Raw genomic sequence first — 18,768 nt, 5'->3', positions numbered from 1 at the left:
CTCTTCAAATTACGCAAGTTGAACATAATGCGGAAACAAAGATGGATGACGAGAGGCTCTTCAGCGGTTGACAAGAGCCCGACGCGCTGAAAAAAAAAAAAAAAAAAATCCTTCGAGAAGGAAATGGTGACAAAAAAGTAATTATTTGCACTCAATTTTCTCTTGCTCTGAGCGGGGGGAAAAAATTGCAGTGTCCTCTTTTCCCCCCTCGACTTTCCTTAAATGTGAAGATTACCTTCTGATTGCCACCAGCGCCGCCGTTGCCTGGCAACACACAATTAACAAGTATGCTTTCCGATCGTCTTGCGTGCGCGAGGCCCGGTCGTTATTAGACGAAGTTAGCCAAGCAACAAATATCGGCGCCATGCAAATGAGTTTGTTGCGCTGCGAGCATGGCAGACGGGAAAAAAATACGGTAACCTTGGGAGGAAGCAATTCACTCCATCTGAGTTTCTTCAACAGCACATGTGAGGAAGACCCGTTCAAAGTCATTTATTAATATCCGTTCAGAAGTGTATTTTATAAAGTGAAAAGAAGAAGGTGGAAAAACACTGATTTTCCTCCAACCTTCACGGCTGAAAAATGTTTGCCGAAGACAACTTTGGGTCTTGCGCTTTCACAACCAAAGTACGCCACTTCTTTCAAAGTCATTGCGAAAAGATTGTGAAACGGAAAAAGCTTTGCAAGTCAAAACAAGCAAAAGAAATGTGCATTTAATAACCTTTACGAAGAAAGAGCAGGTACTTCAGCCCCTTGATTATTGTCAGAAGTATGCCGACTGCAAGAAATGAATATTTAAGATGCAGCGCGAATAGACAACAAGGTGTCTCCAAAAAACTGATGCCTATAAATAGCCTACACGACGGCCTATCCTATTAGACTAATTGGATGTCAGGCCGTTAAGCACCACGATTAAGAGAGAGTGTAGAGTAAAATAATAGGGACAGCGATATTTACCCGCAGAACACGATGCCGAATGTTCTAGATTTAGTCTGGGGAAAACTAGACCTCCAAAATAAGCTCTCAACTCGACAAAACTAATGGTTGCTCGTTATCCTTTGTGAAACATAATACAAATTTTGTAAGATGTCATCGGTGCAGGATTCAGCTCATTTTCATTTCCCACCACCGTAAACCTGATCAGCCAACCGACAGGCGACAGAGAAAGAAGTGCGATAAGAGAGGGTAACGATACTTGTGTCAGGCGTGCTGGTCATGGTTGAGACGATGACAGGTGGACCGGTGCGGCGTCCGACCAACTTGGTGTTGTTCAGGTTTTGCGCTTGGAGAGCTGTGGAGGAAGCGGCTGCGACAATGTTACTCTCTGGAGCGGCATTGATCCCTTTCCGGAGGAGTTGCGGGCTGTGAAGAGGGCTCGAAGTAGCTACCGGCGATGCCGGGGGAAGGTTGGGGGCTCTTTTCATCAGCTCCATGGGGGAATAAGAGCCTGAGAAGGTTTTGGGGGCAGTTCCGGGAGTTCCTGGGGCAGCTAAGGGCTGTTGGCCAAGAGCAGACATGGCGAGGCCAGTGTGGGCGTTGTACATGGAGATGGGTCTTCCCTGGTTTACGGCATTGCCATATCCTCCGGGGCTCATTGGTAAAGCTCCAGTTGCCAGAGGGCGCGGTGCAGGATAAGTGGTGGTGGTCTCCAGAAGGTGTTGTGATGGGGCGCTGCTGGGTCTTCTCCCGAGAAACTCCCCCAATCTGGGAGACATCGCCTGGATAGTGGTGGGGGGTTGCTGTATCAGTCCAGGATCCATAGTCAAACCTTGGGGCTGCACGTAATAGTCATTGCGGTGGCTGAAGCTGTTGGATCGGGTACGTGGTGCACTCACACCGGTCTTGTAACTGAGCACAATGCGTGAAAGAACACGGGCCTGGGCCAAATTTGGGGCCACCGACCGGACGTCGTGGTCCTCCATCATCCCCAGCATGGAAAAGGAATCAAAGCCGTGTTGCAGCAGGAGAGTGATGGTGCTCTCAGCCAAGCCTTCACCTCGTAAAAATGCTAAATAGGCAGGATCTGCCATCTTCTTGGGGTCTGCAGCGCTAGGATGGTGAGGAGGCAACCCAGAGGGTATTCCAGCTGTGGCAGCCATCAAGGCAGTATTGGGATCATAGTTCGGGTCATAAGGAAGTCTCTGTGAGGCTACAGCTCCGTAAGCACGAGAGAGAGTGGCGTCCATTCCCTGGGTAGCTGGATCCACCGCGGAACCGGCGGAAGCCGACTGACGGAGTTTCAGGGACAAGCTGTTGAAATCATTTAACGGCTTGTGAGCAGAGACAGACGATTCCTCGGCGGCGTAGTTGGGAAGATGAGTCTGTGGTCCGTAGACTGCAGGTGGAGGAGAGCTGCCGGCAATACGCTGAGCGTCCAAGATAATCTTGGATCCCAAGGTTTCCCTGTACAAACGGCTCAGCTCACGAACAGGAAGGGGAGGAGGCGGTGGCGGGGGCGGGTGCACGGGGGTAGCTGTAGAATCAGAGGCCTGCACAGAAGGTGTGGCCCTCACTTGTGCTTGATGCCAGGAAGGCCGCAACCCCCTCGCTCCGTGGCCGTGATGCAATGCCGATTTTGTGAACAGGTGATGGTTGTCTCTATAAAACCCGGACTCTTCGAGTGGCTGACCAGTTGGGGTGGCCAGAAAATTACCATGAAGTAGTGCAGCACTGCGACCTGAGATGGCTTCCTTTTGGTAAAGGCTGTCGCCGAGATCCGGCTGCGAGGTCTGGCGCACGAGATGCTGCTGCCCCAGTTGGTGGACCCGATCACACGGCGAGGAACCAGGGACCGGGGCCTGCGCCTTAATATCAAGGTATTGCGGAAAGAAACTTCCGGTTTTACCTCTGTTTAGCGTCAATGAATGCCTCAAGTCGGGAATGGTCCCACAGTAGAGACAGCGACTCACGTCCACGTATTTCTGGCCCTCGAGCCAATATGTACTGAATGGCGACTGCTCGCTTGGGTTAGTCATGAGGGAAGATAAAAATGGACTGCTGTAGGAGAGGAAAAATCCACAAGTGTTGTGTTTCAACTCTCCAATTACACCTGTGCTGATCATCAAGGGAGGAGCGAAGAGGCGAAACGCTACCCTGACCTGATCTGCACCTGTACGTCCCTCCCTCATCCCCATTCTTACGTCTATGCTATCATGTGACGCTTGAATCAATAATTCAGCCCCGGAAACATTAGAACTTCTAACACAACATACAACTTTTGAGGAAGGTGCAACTCCACTGCAGCAGGGGTAATGCCAATGCTTGGATTACTTTGAAGACATACGCACTCCTGAGAAATTGGTCTAAAACAACACAGCCGCCACAACGAAAGGACTTTGTGGGGGTGGGGGGGGGCTGCTAATCTAGTGGAATTGATGCACACCATAGGCAGACACAGTGATCCAGAGATGTTGCCACAGCAGGATTAGCAGAAAAACTAAAACCTGTTTAAATCGTGTACTTGCTAACACATCACGGGACCAGATAGTGCACACTGCAGATTAGAAAAACTTTATGATTAGCCAGATGCCATCTTCAGCGGAATGATTTTTGCAAGTGGCGTTACAAGGCGACATGTCACTTTGGCTGAGCGATAAAACCTTAAAATAAAATCTCGGATTCTTTTCACAAACATCCAACTCCAGGGTGCTCCCTTACTGCTCAAAGTCTGTTGGGATTCGCTCCGGGTCCCCCCCGGACACTCATCAGGAAATAACAGAAAAGGTATGGAAAATACAGAAGGGCGAGTGAACGGGGGATGTTTGCCGAGGCGAACTCCGTAAAGGAGATATTGCGAGCAAGGGAAGCGCAGACGAACGCCGCCGTTGGTGATAAACTTGTGTTTACTTGCCAAGAGCGAGTGCAGCGTAAACAGAAGAGAAGAGAGTGGCAGGTGAAAAAAGGCTAGCGCTGATAAAGATGTTTGGGGAAAACGCTGATAAGGTAGAGAGCGGACAAGCTTTGACTTTCTCACCTCCAAAGAGACACCTCAGGGATTGGATTGGACACCACCTGACTCCGATCACTCCATCATAACAGCGGTTTCTATTTTCTACATCGTTTCTCCGCAATAAAACGGAAGAGTCTTCAGGGCCATTGTCTGGATGCTCCAGAGGCCGAAAAACAACCGAGTTAAGCTCAAATTTATTGAGTGACAGGGACCACTGTTAACTTTACAATGCCCGCTGCCGGGTTCTTTTCGGGGTGAAGTGATGCAACCGCTGATAAGTTGGAGAACCTGATTCACTATCGTTTGGGTTCAGGTCACCATCTCTAGGAACTCGGTGTCAACTACACACATCGGAACAGGTTTTACCGTCCACGACCGTCAACCCGCGACCGTTTTACGGGCACATCGAGGAAAGAAAAAACAAATCACTTTGAACGCACCATGCATCAGAGGATAATTTGCTCAGGATAATCGCGCCTTTGTTGACTTCAACTTCAAGTGGGGGGGGGGGGGGGAAGACATGCTCAAATTCAATTGTCGAGATGATTTACAGTCCTGTAAGCGACTGACCGGGAGGCGGTAACCTCAGTCATAAACTGAGTCGGATTGTCCTAAAACCCGTTTCTGGCTATCTTGTCGGGTACTCGGTGCTATAAAACACCCTAATAAAGTCGGGGTTGTATCTCTCTCAGCCATCACTCACAATAACACCGTCTAATAAGCCGCTTTCCACAGTCGTGTGTCATCCACAACACGCCGCTCCCTGACAAAGCAATAACCGTACGATCTGGCGTACGCGGCAGGCCGAGGGCTGCAAAAACCACAACCCGGATATCACGTCGAGTGATTCATTTCCCGCAGTTCATCGGCAAGAAGCAGCCAGTTGCCAAATGTATCTTGTACGCCTCTCGTGAGGACTGCTCCATAATTAAGTGAGCATGCTATATTACACTGGTGGAACAGGGACTAGCATGAATAATACAAGAAAAAGAAGGAGTCCAAGTATGCGATTTGGTGCCAATACTACAAAAGCGCTAGGTACAACGTGATGAACAGAAGTCCAGCTGCAGTTGTGCCTTTGGAGCAATCGGGCCATCTTTCTGGGCCACGGGATTTGGCGGGCAGAGATAGCGGCAGAGCGATTTAGGTACTTGCTGCTTTACAACTGCCGAGCCATTAAACTTTCATGGTGACGTCACGAATTAAAGCATGACTGCGGGGAACGTGAAATTTCAATTCAATTACCGTGATTGTGCACTACCTTATAGCGCTAATGAGCCTCTGCGCCTTTTCGGTAGCGTTGGCCAAAGGTTTTGTATTTTCTTGGAATATTGTTCTCTATATCATGGTGTTTTTTATGTATTATTTTCAAATGTATTTGTATTTTTCTCCAACATAAATGTTTTTTTCCAGTATTTTTCCTCATTATTTTTGTATTTTTCTAGCCATATTTTTCTCTTGTCTTCTAACGCATATGTTGAATATTTACATATTATTTTCATTTTATTTTGTATTTTCCTTGTCTTATATTTATCCACAACATTTTTGTATATTTTTTTAATATTATTGAATTCTTCTTTTCCCATTTTCACATTTTCTCAATCACTGCTCTATTTTTCTGTAAAAAGAGTATTTTTCTTTCATATTTTGTTTCATATATTTCGTGAGATTTTCAATTTTGGTGTACGTTTCATATGATTTTATATTTTTCTATTTGCAAATTTAATGTGACTTCTCACCTGTAAAACTCCATTTTTTAATTAACCTTTTTAGAAAAAAAACCTAATACAATTTGACAATGTGGTTGCATAAGTATGCACACCCTCTTCTCATAGGGATGTGGCTGCTCAGAAGGAACCATTCACGTCTAAACTCAAACACACGCACACACGCAAAAGTTCAGCTATTCTAGTAGGCTTTTCCTGACATTTTTCACCTTTTTTAGTCTCCTTCCTCCTCTAAAAAGGGTTCATTTTGGTTTTCAATTGAGTTCTACAGGTTACAGGTCATAATCATGTCGCAGAAAGTTTTGAAATGATTTATCTTGGTTCATTTTATGTAGATTTTGTTAAAAAGCAAAAGCCTAGCATTTGAACAGGGGTGTGTAGACTTTTGAAGCGCCTTGCATCTCAGTTTGTTCGTTATCGAGGCTTTGGGCCATACTGCGGCACAGATGGGGAGGACAGAAGGGGAGCGGTGACGGCCCACTTGCTTTCTGGAGACGGGGGGGGGGGTGAGGGGGGGGGGCAGGCTACGCAAAACCACAAGCAACAACGCGCAGGAAGCTAATCGTCGACGTCCCAGCCCCAGCGGTGGGAAAACAGACCAATGATACCTTTTTTTTTTTTTTTTTTTTAAACACTTATTGTACAGGATAGTTAACAATAAATACATTTTTAACAAGTTAATCGTAATAAGAATTAAGTAATAGGGAATGTCTTTGTCCCCCAAAAAGTTTCTCTAATTTTTGAATTTTGGTTTATTATTTTGAGGAATATTTTGGGATTGTTTTTAATAAGAGATTTTTTTGTATGTTTCATGAATTGATTTGTAAAATATTTTGGATTAATTTGATATATTTAAAAATGTATTGTAAAATTGTTGTATTCTTCAATAACACGTGCATTTTTCTTGTCAGATTTCATGTAGTTTTGGTGTATTACAAAAACAAAAATATTGGGCAAAAATATAAATGACCTAATATTCTGTTTTTTTTCCCCTGATATTTTAGTTTTATATTGCACTTGTATTATTTTTTTTATTCTGTACTAGAAGTATGTACCGCAATATATTTGTCTAATAGTTTTTGTATTTTTCCTGTAAAATTTAAGTGTAATGTTTGCAGTTCTAATATTTAATACTTTTACTGTAATAATTGCATTTTTTCTTCAAGTATTAGTGCATTATTTTGTAATATTTTTCTATTCTCCATATCATGTAAGCTTTGCTGATATTGTGTAACATTGAAGTGACTTCCTGATGCCCCATCCTTAGTGTATTTTGTGGTTGTATTTATTTAAGTGTAACTTGGGGTAAAAAGTTCCCAACACTTACTTTTGGGATTTTCCAAAAAAGCTAAAAGAGACTTTCCTATTTTGCCCAAGGAGATAGGGAAGCCGTGCAAAGGAAAAGAAGAAGCTCCCTTCGGCGCCGGCCATTTTGCTTTGCGAAAGAGAAGCGCGTCTGTCGCTCCTTCATCTGCTCTCCGTCCGCCCGCCAACGGTGCCGACCTGGACCGGGACCGGGACCGGGACGCGTCACGCCGCAGAGGATTTTTCGCCTTACGCCAGAGACAATACGTGGTCAGCGCCTTGCTCTGTGTTTGTCTTCTCATTGTGTCGAGATTGTCACCGTGGCAGCGTTATCGTCAGGCGACGTGCAATCGCTGGGACAACTTTGTTTTTGTTCTTTTGTATTCCGTGAGAATTTGGGGAAGGCCAGAGTTGCCAACTTAAGTATTCGCCAGCTAGAGTTGGAGACATTTCCGAAACCTGCGGCGTTTTCGCTGGGGTACCGAGATACGACGTGCGCCGCGATCCCTACGGGGAGACGGAAAAGCCGAGTCACCAACGGCGTGATCGCTAGCCCGCGGACGCTTACCTTCGCAGATCCGGTCAAGCCGCTGCCTCTTGACTTTGTGTTTGTCGGTGAGGGACATGGCCTCCGAAAAAGGACGTCTCGGTCAGCGGGCGGCGGCGGGGGGGAGGGAGGGGGGCGATTAGGGTTTATGACCACCGACAAGGTTCAGGCGCCTCTAGTGCACTGTCGGCACTGCTCCCCGGGGCATAACGCCTCGGCACATACACCTGAAGCAGAAAAACAAAACAAAACAAAAAAAAAAATACGTATTGTACTTCTTGAGACCAACTATGAGGGGAAATAAGTCGTGCAATTCATTTTGTCTTCATTTACACAATATCGGCAAGCCATCCATTCATTGGCTTTTGTCAACAAATTCAAGTCGTTTGGAGGTGGAAAAAAAAAAAAAAGAATATTTGTGTATTTTAAAAAAAATAAAATAAAATTTTTGATATTTTTGTCTTTTAAATATTGTTATAATTATTATTGTTATTTTAATATTTGTTGTACTATTTTGGGGATTTTGTCTATTTTGGGTTATATCTAATATATTATTTCTAATATTTTTGCATATTAAAAATGATTTCTTTTTTACAATAGTATTTTTTCTTTCCAAGAATTGTTTTCTTTGACATTTTTTTTTTTTTACATATGTATTTCTTTTAAATGTGGATACCTTTTCTCGCTGGATATTTTTTGTTTCCCCCGCTAAAACTTTCTGGTATTACTTAAGCGTTTTTCCTCTAATATTCCTCGTATAGACACAGTGGATCTGCTGGAAAGCCTTGGGCTCACAGTTCTGAGGACCCGGGTTCGATCCCGGCCTCGCGTGTGTGGAGTTTGCATGTTCTCCCCATCCCTGCGTGGGCACTCCGGTTTCCTCCCACATCCCCAAAAACATGCAACATTAATTGGACACTCTAAATTGCCCCTAGGTGTGATTGTGAGTGCGGCTGTTTGTCTCGATGTGCCCTGCGATTGGCTGGCGACCAGTTCAGGGTGTACCCCGCCTCCTGCCCGTTGACAGCTGGGATAAGCTCCAGTGCTGCGCCGCGACCCTTGTGAGGATAAGGGGCAAAGAAAATGGATGGATGGATTCCTAGCATATTTGTGCTTTTGTTTTCGCGTCACGAACGTCCGCGTGACCACGATGGCAATCGGTCAAAGTCACGCATTCATTACGGAGAGCGGGTAGGATTGGACGGGCACCGAGAGGGAAAAATCCGATACATATTGCGCTGGACGTGGTTAATCCCAAAAGTACACACGGCCTGAAAGAAAGAGGGCCATGTAACAACACTTTGAGCCCAGTAGAGGGTACTTGTAAGCAACCCACAGAGTCAAAGTCCATCGAGAAGGAATCAATGCCCTTTTCTTTTCCCCTTTAACGACTTTAAACAGGAATTCCCGGAGAGTGAAAACGCATCTTATTTGCTAATCGCCGGCGCGCATCGCAGCCAGTGCCGCACAAATGTGCTGCTGTTGTTGATCGAGAGAGACCCAAAGAGCGAGACAAGATGGGGTTTTTTTTATCTTCTCGCTGGCACAAGTACACACTGCAAGTGCAGCGAAAAAAAAAAAATAAACACACAAAAAGGATTAATTGTTGCGCTAAAAAAACTGCTCGTTCGGTACCAGAGGCAGCCTTCCTCCCGCTGACTACACAAACGTTTTTGTCTGATGTAAGCATGCAAGCGAGCTACACAAATAAAACAACGGGGGGGGGGGGGGGGGGGGGGGGGAATCCTTGCCTGAGGTCTTTAAAGTCCTCTGTGAAGGGAAGTAGTCCAAAAACGGAACCATCAAATTGTTTACAGCGGAAAAGAAACACGCTCAAGAAGAGAAGGGAGCCAAATGCTGGTTCATAATCCTCACAACTTTTCGAGTAAGCGACACGGTTATTGTGTGTAATCGTACATACTGCACCTCCCTCGGTGGTGAAGGCCCCTCCACGAAGGGTGAGGGGGGCTTTAATATTTATTTGTTTTCAAAAGACGGTGGCCAAAAATGACCAAAGCTGATATGAAAAAAAAAAAAAAAGGGGGGGGGAGAATATTTCGTAGATGTAACTTCATTTACTTTTGATTGAAATAGATTTAAGTTTAGTAAATATGACCGATTGGATGAATGATTATTTTCAGTTCTTTAAAAATTTCAAACTCGTCGAATGCCGTGCATAATCATTTGGAACCGTTTTTGATTGTTCAAAAATATTTGCATTCAATTCTTATGGTTGATGACCTGAAAATTACTGCAATTATCACTTTGTATCAACTATTTAGGAAAATCTGGGGGGAAAAAAAAAAAAAAAAAAAAAAAAATCAGATGCATAATAATTTGGAACAATGCAGCGAACCTTTCAGAACAATTTTCCGCACCGTCGGAACGCTTTGAAGCAGCAGGTTGGCAAATTCTTGAACGTTTGGCCGTAAATGGTCGGTGAACGGTATGAAATGTCTAAAAATAAAACCATGGGTTGAGTGGCCACCCCAGTCGTCCGTCTGCAGGGGATTCGGAAGCGAGGCCGTGGTTTCAATTAGCCACCGGCTGAAACGCTTAGCGGCCTGATTAGTCGCTGAATGGATTTCGCGGCACTTGACAGGTGATCAATCGCCGTCGTCGCTTGTGGTGCATTAACTGAGTGCTGTTTGCGGTTCAATTGTCGGTGGTCCGAGCCCCTCGATGTTAAGGATATTACAGAACCATTAAACGACTTGCCGGTCGCAGGATCATCAACGCAAAAACATTTGGCCGAAAGAGGCTGACACGTTTGAAACATGCGAGTCCGAGATGCCGGACGATCGGCCACCACGGTCGTCCCCGATCGTTCCCAGAGCGAAGAAGGGGCTGCTATCAATTAGCCTCCATCTGAAACACTTAGCAGCCCTCATTAGTCGATCAATGTAGTAGCGGCAGACGCATACGTGACAAGAGATTGATCGCCGTTGTTGCTTGGGTTTCTTTAACGGAGTTCTAGTGAACTGCGCTTAGAGGATTTGGGCTATAACGTAAAAATGCAAAGAACCCAAGACGAGGCGGTTCATCGAGTTTATCAATTGAATCCAAAAAAAAAAAAAAACTTGACCCACTTCTGTTTGTGCCATTCATCTTCCAACCGAGACGCAAACACCGACCGATCCGAATGAACCTGGACTAGTCCTGTTCCAAAGACAAACCGTCCAAGTGAGCGTACGCTCGGCGGGCCTCCGCGGATGCGAGTGAATTATTCAAAAGGTCACGGCCGCCGGCGCGAGCCCGACGCTCGGTTGCTGCGAGAGGCAGAACGCCAAAGAAAGTCGTTCGTAGGACTCATCAATTTCACCCTCAAAAGCATCCGCAGTTAATTGGCCACAATTAATGAGGCAACATTAAGCCATGGTGGGGGGTGTCGGTTGGGAGTCGGGAGGTTCCCACCAATAAATCTCGGGAAGGAAGGTGACGGAAATGACACTCGTGCGCATGCACCAATAGCAACACGTCTCCACGGGTGTCACAGTCGAATGTCGCAAGGCTGCGATTTACTCCACCCGATGCCCGAGTGACGGCAGAGTTTTTGAGGGAAAGCATGACTGAGGGTGATCGGGAGGGAGAATTCAAGGATTTTTTTTTTTTTTAAACGGTACCGGACAGCTGTTTATTTTTAGTAAAATCATTTTCACCTCAACACAAAATATTTTCTAGATCGACTCCAAACTTTCTCATGATGCGCCATAAAGAAAATGTAAAGAACAGATTGAAAAGATGACGCCAGATAAACACTCAGCAGTTTCCTTACGGCGAAGAAGGACGGCAGGGAAAATTTGAGGTGCAGCAAATATTGCAGTAATCCGACGATGTGCGGCGGAGTTTGTTGAAAAGCTCAGCAGGCCTTTGCAGAGACGCCGACGCCGGCCTCCTTAAAAGCACAACAGCGGATCAAATGTGTCTCAGTCGGATGCCCGAAAATGAGAACATTGCAAATAAGAAGAGAAAAAAAAAAAAAAAAAAAAACACCTTGATCTTGAAACTTTTGTTTGGAGCTAGACTGAGTCTGTGCTTCTTTAAAACTTGGACTAAACTTGCTCTCAACCCCTGAAAGTCTTGGTCTTAGCTGTCCGGAGCATAACATTATCAGTCTTAAATTGGTCTACTCTCAACCCAACTCCCACCCTTTAGCTCAGCTCCCTAAAATCTTGATTTTTGTCATTTGGTTCTTAAAGTCTCTGTTTTGACTTGGTGTCAACCGCACAAAAGTCTTGAACCGGTCTTGATTTCTTAGTCTTGGCGTCATAAAATCTTGGTCGCAACACCTGAAAGTTTTGGCCTCGACCTGACGGGACCTGAAAGTCTCACTTTCGAGCAGGCAACCTCGTGGTCCAAGCACAGTTTGAACAAAGTCCAGATACTGGACTTTCTCCAGAGGTAAATCTCTCAGCGCCGTGCCAAAACAAAGAGAAAACAGGAAGGTGTGGTCACCAGGCAACACCAGCTCAGCTCGTCTATTAATATCCGCTACTTTTTACATGCCCGGCTCCTTGTCCCCCCTCCTCCCCCGGGCGCCGTAAAGTGTGATTTCCATGCTCCGAATGAGGTCCGTGATATGCGTGGGAAGGTAACAGCTTGACGCAATTATAATTAGCCGTGCCAAAATAATGCTTCCCACTTGCAGAACTTGCACCATCAGGAACGATCATTGCATTTAAGAAAGATACCGTGTTCCACGGAGCGCTATTCACATCCAATCAATACGCTCGCGAAGTTCCGGCGGCCGAGGTTATCTGCGCACAGCAGAAGCCGGAGCGGGGGGGAAACAAAACAAACAAAATGGAAACAAAATCCCAGAACAGGAAAAAAAAAAAGCCTGCAGCGTGCCAACCTGGTGAGTACAGGGAAGGAGCGGCGCTACCCTCTACCCCGACAGCGAGACACCAAGTTCAGCCTGGATCCCCGGTCTCAACTCAGCCCCCAACTCCGTTGGCTTTGCATCCTTCCAGGAAATGATTCCCTCTCCAGAAATTGAGGCGCTTCCACTCTACACCTAACAATCCACCCCCCCCCCCCCCTGGAATGTACCCACAAACTGTCAGCGACATTGTTGGTACGGTCTGTGCTGCTGTACACGGGTTATGCATTGGGATTGGGCCAATCCAAACAATGTGCTGATAGAGTCCAGAGTACAAGCGGTGAACCGGCGTGGAAACCACAGATGAGGACTCGCGCAGCCAGGAATGGTTAAAAGGATAATACCAGTTTGTTCAAAAGGTTGGGTTTTCCTCCCGTAATTTGCCCGTTAGATTAACACGGAAAGTTCGTAACCTTTGGCCAAACGCGGCCGGTCATTGAACCGACAAAGACAATTTGTTCCAGGAAGCCGTTGCTTGGACTTGAATCTCGCATGTCGGAAATTCCCAGGGCTGAACATCGCTGTCATAAAACTCGGAAACAGCGTTAAAGGGATATGAGATTACCAAATGCATCCCGTGAAGGAGTTTACGCACTAGCAAAAGGACATGTGGTCACGTGGCAAAAGGGGGTTCAAAGAAACTGCTGACATAGATAAATTATAGACAATAGCAACAAGCATGTACAGTCAAGTCAAGTTGTGCTATCAAACGTATCCACACTGACTGGGTGCTAGGCTGCTTTAGAGAGGTTTGAACACTCCCATCTTCAGCTGTACAGTAGGAACCGGCAGGTGCGGGATTTCAACCTCTACCTCTTGAGAGACTAGAGCCTTAATTGAGGGCTTTAGGTCACTCAGCCACACTAGTACCAGCCCCAGATTTCAGTTTTATCAGTTGATTTCAGGGGGGGGGTTTTATTCCCCCCAAAATGTGATCCATGTGTGCAAGCAACAAGTGCGTCAAAGGCTTTCTACGGAGACGGGTGATTAAACGTTTGCTACTAGACTTTCTCAGCTTGAACTGGAACTTTGCCTTTAAACGTCGTTTTCATTTTAGCTGTACCCTAATCCAGTGACACAGTTTTTTGAATGCAACCCCTACCGATGACAATGGGCTGAAAAACACAAGGCTGCCTCCCCCTCATTTCTCATCTTTGTCCTCCCTCTACCACATGGTCCGATCGTCTCAGGTTCGACTTCCAGTCACCAGCGCTAACCCGCACGTTTGCACTGCTCACTCAATTAATCCTGGCCCAACCTTGCAACTGGGAGATAAATGGTGTGGAGTCTCAGCAGGCTTTTTTTTTTTCCCCCCCTACGCAAAGACGTGCTCCTTTTTTCGCTAAATGTAGCACAGCTCTCTTGAGGACGACTAGCCCTTCCGCCACCAATCCAAAGTGCTCCAACGCTAAAAGATGATTGCCAGGAGCGGGTTGGCGCAGCGTTTTTTTTCCGCCCTTTGGCAGTGTTGCCGTTCTGTGCAGATGGAACAGTTCAGCCAAGATCGTATCGGGGCTGTCACGGGAGGGAAAATATATCTCTAAGTAAGGGAAATGGAGAGGTCGAGATGTGGAGTTTTACGCCTGACACTTAATTCTTCTTTCACTTTGTCTGACATATAAAACCGGAGGAGTTGTAGATATTGCATATTACACCTCTAATCATCCCCCTTTTTAACCGGGCACAGGCAGAAAAAGTCCAGGTCTTCTGTTAGGGCTCCGATAGCAAGATTTTGCAGGATCCCCAGTCCTCGAGTCATTACTTGATCGTTAAGAATTCTATAAATTGTGTGGAACTGATTCCGTGGGGCGGCATTGCGGAAGAATGGTTAGCACATCTGTGGCTGATTTGCAGAGGCCGTTTACAGTCATCTGCGTCCCCGTTCTCCTAAGAACACGTCTTCCTGAAGTCCACCAACCCTCTACGACTCTACCTCGATTTCATTATCTTATTAATTGATCGCTAATTTTCTCACGTACAGCAAAACCTCTGATGCTACATCAGAAGATGTCAAACTTCCGGCTCAGCTTGAAGCACCCGAGTCCTCCTGCATTGGTACCATACACCCAGGGCAGCAAGCCGTGAAAAAGGCAGGAAAAGATTAAATGACAATGTTGGCGTTACCGTGACGGCAGTTGTAGTCAATTTCCCGAGGCCATCCAAGCAGAAAGCCTGTCGTAAATCATGCCAATGAGCCATCTTATCCGGACAGACGTGACAATCCTTTTAACACTTGACACCTCCCGCTATCGCTAATGGTCTGTTCCATCGAAGAACACTGCGCCCAGCTAGCTTTCATTTTCGTTTACAGATGCCACTTGAGGGGACTTGGATGCAGGTGTTACAGTTACAAGTGAAAAATGACCGCCAGAGTGCACTCGGCCTGGCGGATTAACTGCCGAGTGGGGGAAAAAAAAAAGTGCTGATGGGCAACAAAAGAATAAAAACAGCTATTCATCACCTTGGAACAGGGATCAAACCCGCGCGCTTCTCAAACTGCACTGCTTGAATTATTTCGCAGCGGCGCCGCGTTGGCAGCTGCGGTGATAAAGACGGCTCGAACCTCAGATTGAATCCGGTGCGCCCACAACCCCAGCATCCAAACGGGGAGCGTGTTCTGTTTCCTAAGTGATCATTTTCTCAATTTTCTGAAACAAATTCAGTCCACCGCCCCCCACTCCATCGCCCAAAAACCCAACATCATTTCTGCCGTGTGTTTTAGCTGATATGGCATTTCCGCGGAGCCGCGGGTATTAGTACGAAAATGTATTCGCTTTTTACACAAGTGGCTCGTTACTAGCACTTTACTTGATGTGGGCCTTGCAGAGGATGAGGTGAAACGAGGCTTTAGAGGAATGTCGGGTCAACAATTAATTAGTGGAACTGACCCTCGACACGTATTGCAATTTGAGACTAGTTGGCATCAAAGCGTGATGCAGCGGTTTGAACAAGGTGTGATGCTTATGTTAGCAAACGAAGAAACCCTTCACGTACTACTGTAACGATACCAGAACTCTGACTTTAATATCCCCCATCCATACCTGCATAAAGTATCTCAATAGTTAGATTGAAACGATACAGCGGCAAAAACTAAAACATAAGAAAGTAGCTGATAAAACGTGGTCTTCAAATTATTTTTTGTATTAATTCCAAATATATTAATTTTAAGTGGATACCAGTGGAGGTATGGGAGCAATTTTGAGAGGTGGCTGTGGAGTTTTTGACCAACTTATTCAATTGAACACTAGCGGGAGAGAAGATGCCAGACGAATGGAGGAAAACTGTGCTAGTCCCCATTTTTGAGAATAAACGCGATGTTCAGAGCTGTGGAAACTAGAGAGGAATAAAGATGAGGAGCCACACAATGAAGTTATGGGAAAGAGTAGTGGAGGCTAGACTCAGGACAGAAGGAAGTATCTGCGAGCAACAGTATGGTTTTCATGCCTAGAAAGAGTACCGGAGAAGGTCAGAAGGAGCTACATTGTGTCTTTGTAGACCTAAAGAAAGCCTACTTCACAGAGTACCAAGAGAGGAACTGTGGTACTGCATGCGCAAGTCTGGTGTGGCGGAGAAATATGTTAGAATAGTACAGGATATTTATGAGGACAGCAGAACAGCGCTCAGATGTGCCATAGGTGTGTCAGAAGAATTTAAGGTGGAGGTGGGACTGCATCAGGGATCCATTCTGAGCCCACAATTGCTGGACTTGTGAACGGCTCCGCAGCAAGCCGGAGACAAATACCTTGCGTGTAGTTACGTACTCGGCCATTAAAGCTGATTCTGATTCTCATTCCAGCGTCGGAATCTCCCCGGAACATTGACTGTATGTACTGCTTTTGTCCACATGCCCCCATTCAGGTAGAAAACTAGGCAGGCCTGAGTTACAATACTCGTAAATGGTTCCACAACAATCGCTCCAGACCATTTCCTTACTTCTTCCATAACAACCTTGCTTTCTGGAATTAGCATGAAATCACCGTTTCTCGGTCCTCTGCAGGCCTTCTAGGCAGCAAACGCGCCTCAATATTCCCAAAACTCACGTGGCTGCTCGAAGCGCCCGTCCTTAGTTGGCCTCCCTTTCAACTTTGTCACAAAGCCCGTTTTCTCTGATACAGTACAACGCGTTTGTCAGCAGCAAGTCGCTTGCGCACTCCTACGGCGTTCCCGACAAACATGACCTCCTCCTTCTTGTAGTTGGACTCCCACTCACCTCTACCTGGCTCACACGGAGCGCTGTGCAAAAACCTCTGACCTGAACAGTGCGTTTCCACCAACACGACTCACGTTCAAACTGACAAAATTCAACTGAAGTTTTTATACTTTTATTAAGGCATCCAAAGACTGCAAAAACATTATGATTACCTGATGCAGAACATGCCTATTTTTTTTACAACACTCTGAATTAAACTATGCAATCCCACTGACAATGAAACGTAAATACTGAGGTTAAATTTGTCAGATGGAATCGAACAGTTTACTGCCGCCAACAAAAATATTCAAGTACATTTTTCCGCAGGTAGGCATGGAAAAAGACCCCCGCCCAGCTTATCTGTGAAATTCAAGATTCAAGGTTGTACGGAACTGTAATTGCAAACGGACGCCTGTAGGGGGGAGCCACACATCCCCTTGATTGGAAATTAGCGCAGCGTTTGAGTTACAAGACGAAGGCTCGTCACGTTGAACGGGAGGAAGAGAAATGCCAACGTGTTGGTAGTCGGACAAATTGAGGCGCTTCAGACTCTTTATTTGATCCAAACGGAATACTCCGGGTGATCGTAATAAAACAGGACGCAGTTCATGAAGTGAATGACGAACTCCGTGTAAAAATGTCACTGACGTTCCACTCAAACCATGGAACCAACCCACGTTCACCTGATGAATAAGAAAGAACGGAATGAGCTAGAACCTTTCGGGTGAAAGAAGAAGGGATGTCTACTCTTTTCGTAGGTTCAACGCGAAATCATGTGAAATCTCTGGGATCTCGTGGGGTCGCAAAAACTTGTAATGTCTTCGGAGGTGTGACCCGCACCCCCAATCCCCCTGCCCCCATCCATCCATCCATCCATCTGCCCCCAGACTAAAATGCCCTCCACTCGCCACACACGGAGGGGCCGGATTAAATCAAGTGCACTGGAGAGCAGGTCCCCTAATACCCTTGCAGGAACCACTTCGGCGTCCGCTTTCCTAGCCCAGCGTTTCTCCCCCTCCTTATTAGAAGAGCAGAAGGCTTAAGTCAGCCGGGAGGTCGGGCCTAGGGGCGACCGCCTTTGTGGGTGTGACCTGGAGGTGGCGAGGGTAGGACGTGACCGAGAGGGCCGCGATAACGGGACGGCTTGTTTGGCCGTTGTTTAACACCTGACAGAGAGCGGAGGCCGGTCGGTACGGGACACGGCGCGCCGCATTAAACGCGCCTGAATTATAGAGCAAAGCTAGCTGAATTAACTTCGTATATCAAGCCCGGTTGAAGGGGTCTGATCTGATTGTGGGTGTGGGGGAGTAGAGCAACCCAACATTTCTATCGCCCACCATTAAAGTTAACCACTTCTCCCCCCTCTCTCTCGCTCTCTCTCTCTCTCTCTCCAGCGCTATAAAGCTGCCAAAAGGACATCTGATTTATCTCGCACCCTGGGCTTCTGTCCTAACTATCGCACCCCTCCAATTAATTTTTTTTTCCCCACCATCCCCTCTCTCCTAAATGTGATGAGATTGCGGCATACCGGGGTAGGGGGAGGTGGCGGAGGTTTGACAAAACTGCTGACTCGGGTTAATGCACAATTTCCTTAATAATGCCAAAATCTGCCTGGGAAAGCACAAAGACAGGAAAAAAAAAAAAAAAATAGAAAATGCTTTCCCCTTGCCGCAGATGTAATTAAAGAGTCATCAAGGCAGTGTGTTATCAAACGTGTAAATGACAAAGTGACTTAAGCAAACACAGCGGCGGCATCTTTGAGAGATGGTCGACACGGAATCCATTTGTCCGCCTACTCGCCGCCCACTCCTCGCCGCTTTTGTACCTTTCAACGGCGACGCCGCCAGTCAGACAAGTGTGAGTAAGACAGAAGCCGAAACTTCCAGCGACGCAACGGGAAACGTTACATGAATTCAAGAAGGATCCGACCGGCTTCATTAAACGGCACAGCCGAGTGGCGCGGCCGGCGTGTTTTAGCGTTGATGAGGTTTATTAGTCTTCTAGACATCTTTTTCTACGGCCCTTCTGCTCAAATAGGTCAAAACAATTAAAAAAAAAACAATATAGAGAATGTGAGACGAAATTATATTAGAACATAATACTCATTAGATATTGGTTAGAATGGCGAGATCTTAAATCTTGAAATATTAGTAGGAAAGTAGCAACTAG

General features: G+C 46.2%; 1 protein-coding gene across 6 annotated transcripts in view; it reads right to left on the bottom strand.

Annotated features, from left to right (window-relative positions):
• ctbp2l (C-terminal binding protein 2, like) overlaps positions 1 to 18,768 on the bottom strand; it is a 57,305-nt gene that overhangs the window by 20,477 nt on the left and 18,060 nt on the right. For 3 of the 6 annotated variants that reach the window (XM_061809627.1, XM_061809628.1, XM_061809629.1), the window contains 2 exons: positions 7,550 to 7,755; positions 7,004 to 7,488 (listed from right to left, as the gene is read on the bottom strand). The exons of 1 other annotated variant lie outside the window; for it this stretch is intronic. In XM_061809627.1, coding sequence (XP_061665611.1) covers positions 7,004 to 7,283 — 280 coding nt within the window. In that variant the 5' untranslated portion in view covers positions 7,284 to 7,488; positions 7,550 to 7,755. Of the gene's footprint in view, positions 1 to 1,195; positions 3,240 to 7,003; positions 7,489 to 7,549; positions 7,756 to 18,768 lie in introns of those variants that run through there. 2 more of the 6 variants (XM_061809630.1, XM_061809626.1) reach the window with 2 other exon arrangements.

The sequence above is a fragment of the Syngnathoides biaculeatus genome, chromosome 22, assembly GCF_019802595.1.
Source record: "Syngnathoides biaculeatus isolate LvHL_M chromosome 22, ASM1980259v1, whole genome shotgun sequence".
Taxonomy (NCBI): Eukaryota; Metazoa; Chordata; class Actinopteri; order Syngnathiformes; family Syngnathidae; genus Syngnathoides; species Syngnathoides biaculeatus.
The sequence above is the reverse complement of the archived record's forward strand: the minus strand, read 5'-3'. Positions and strand labels throughout refer to the sequence as shown.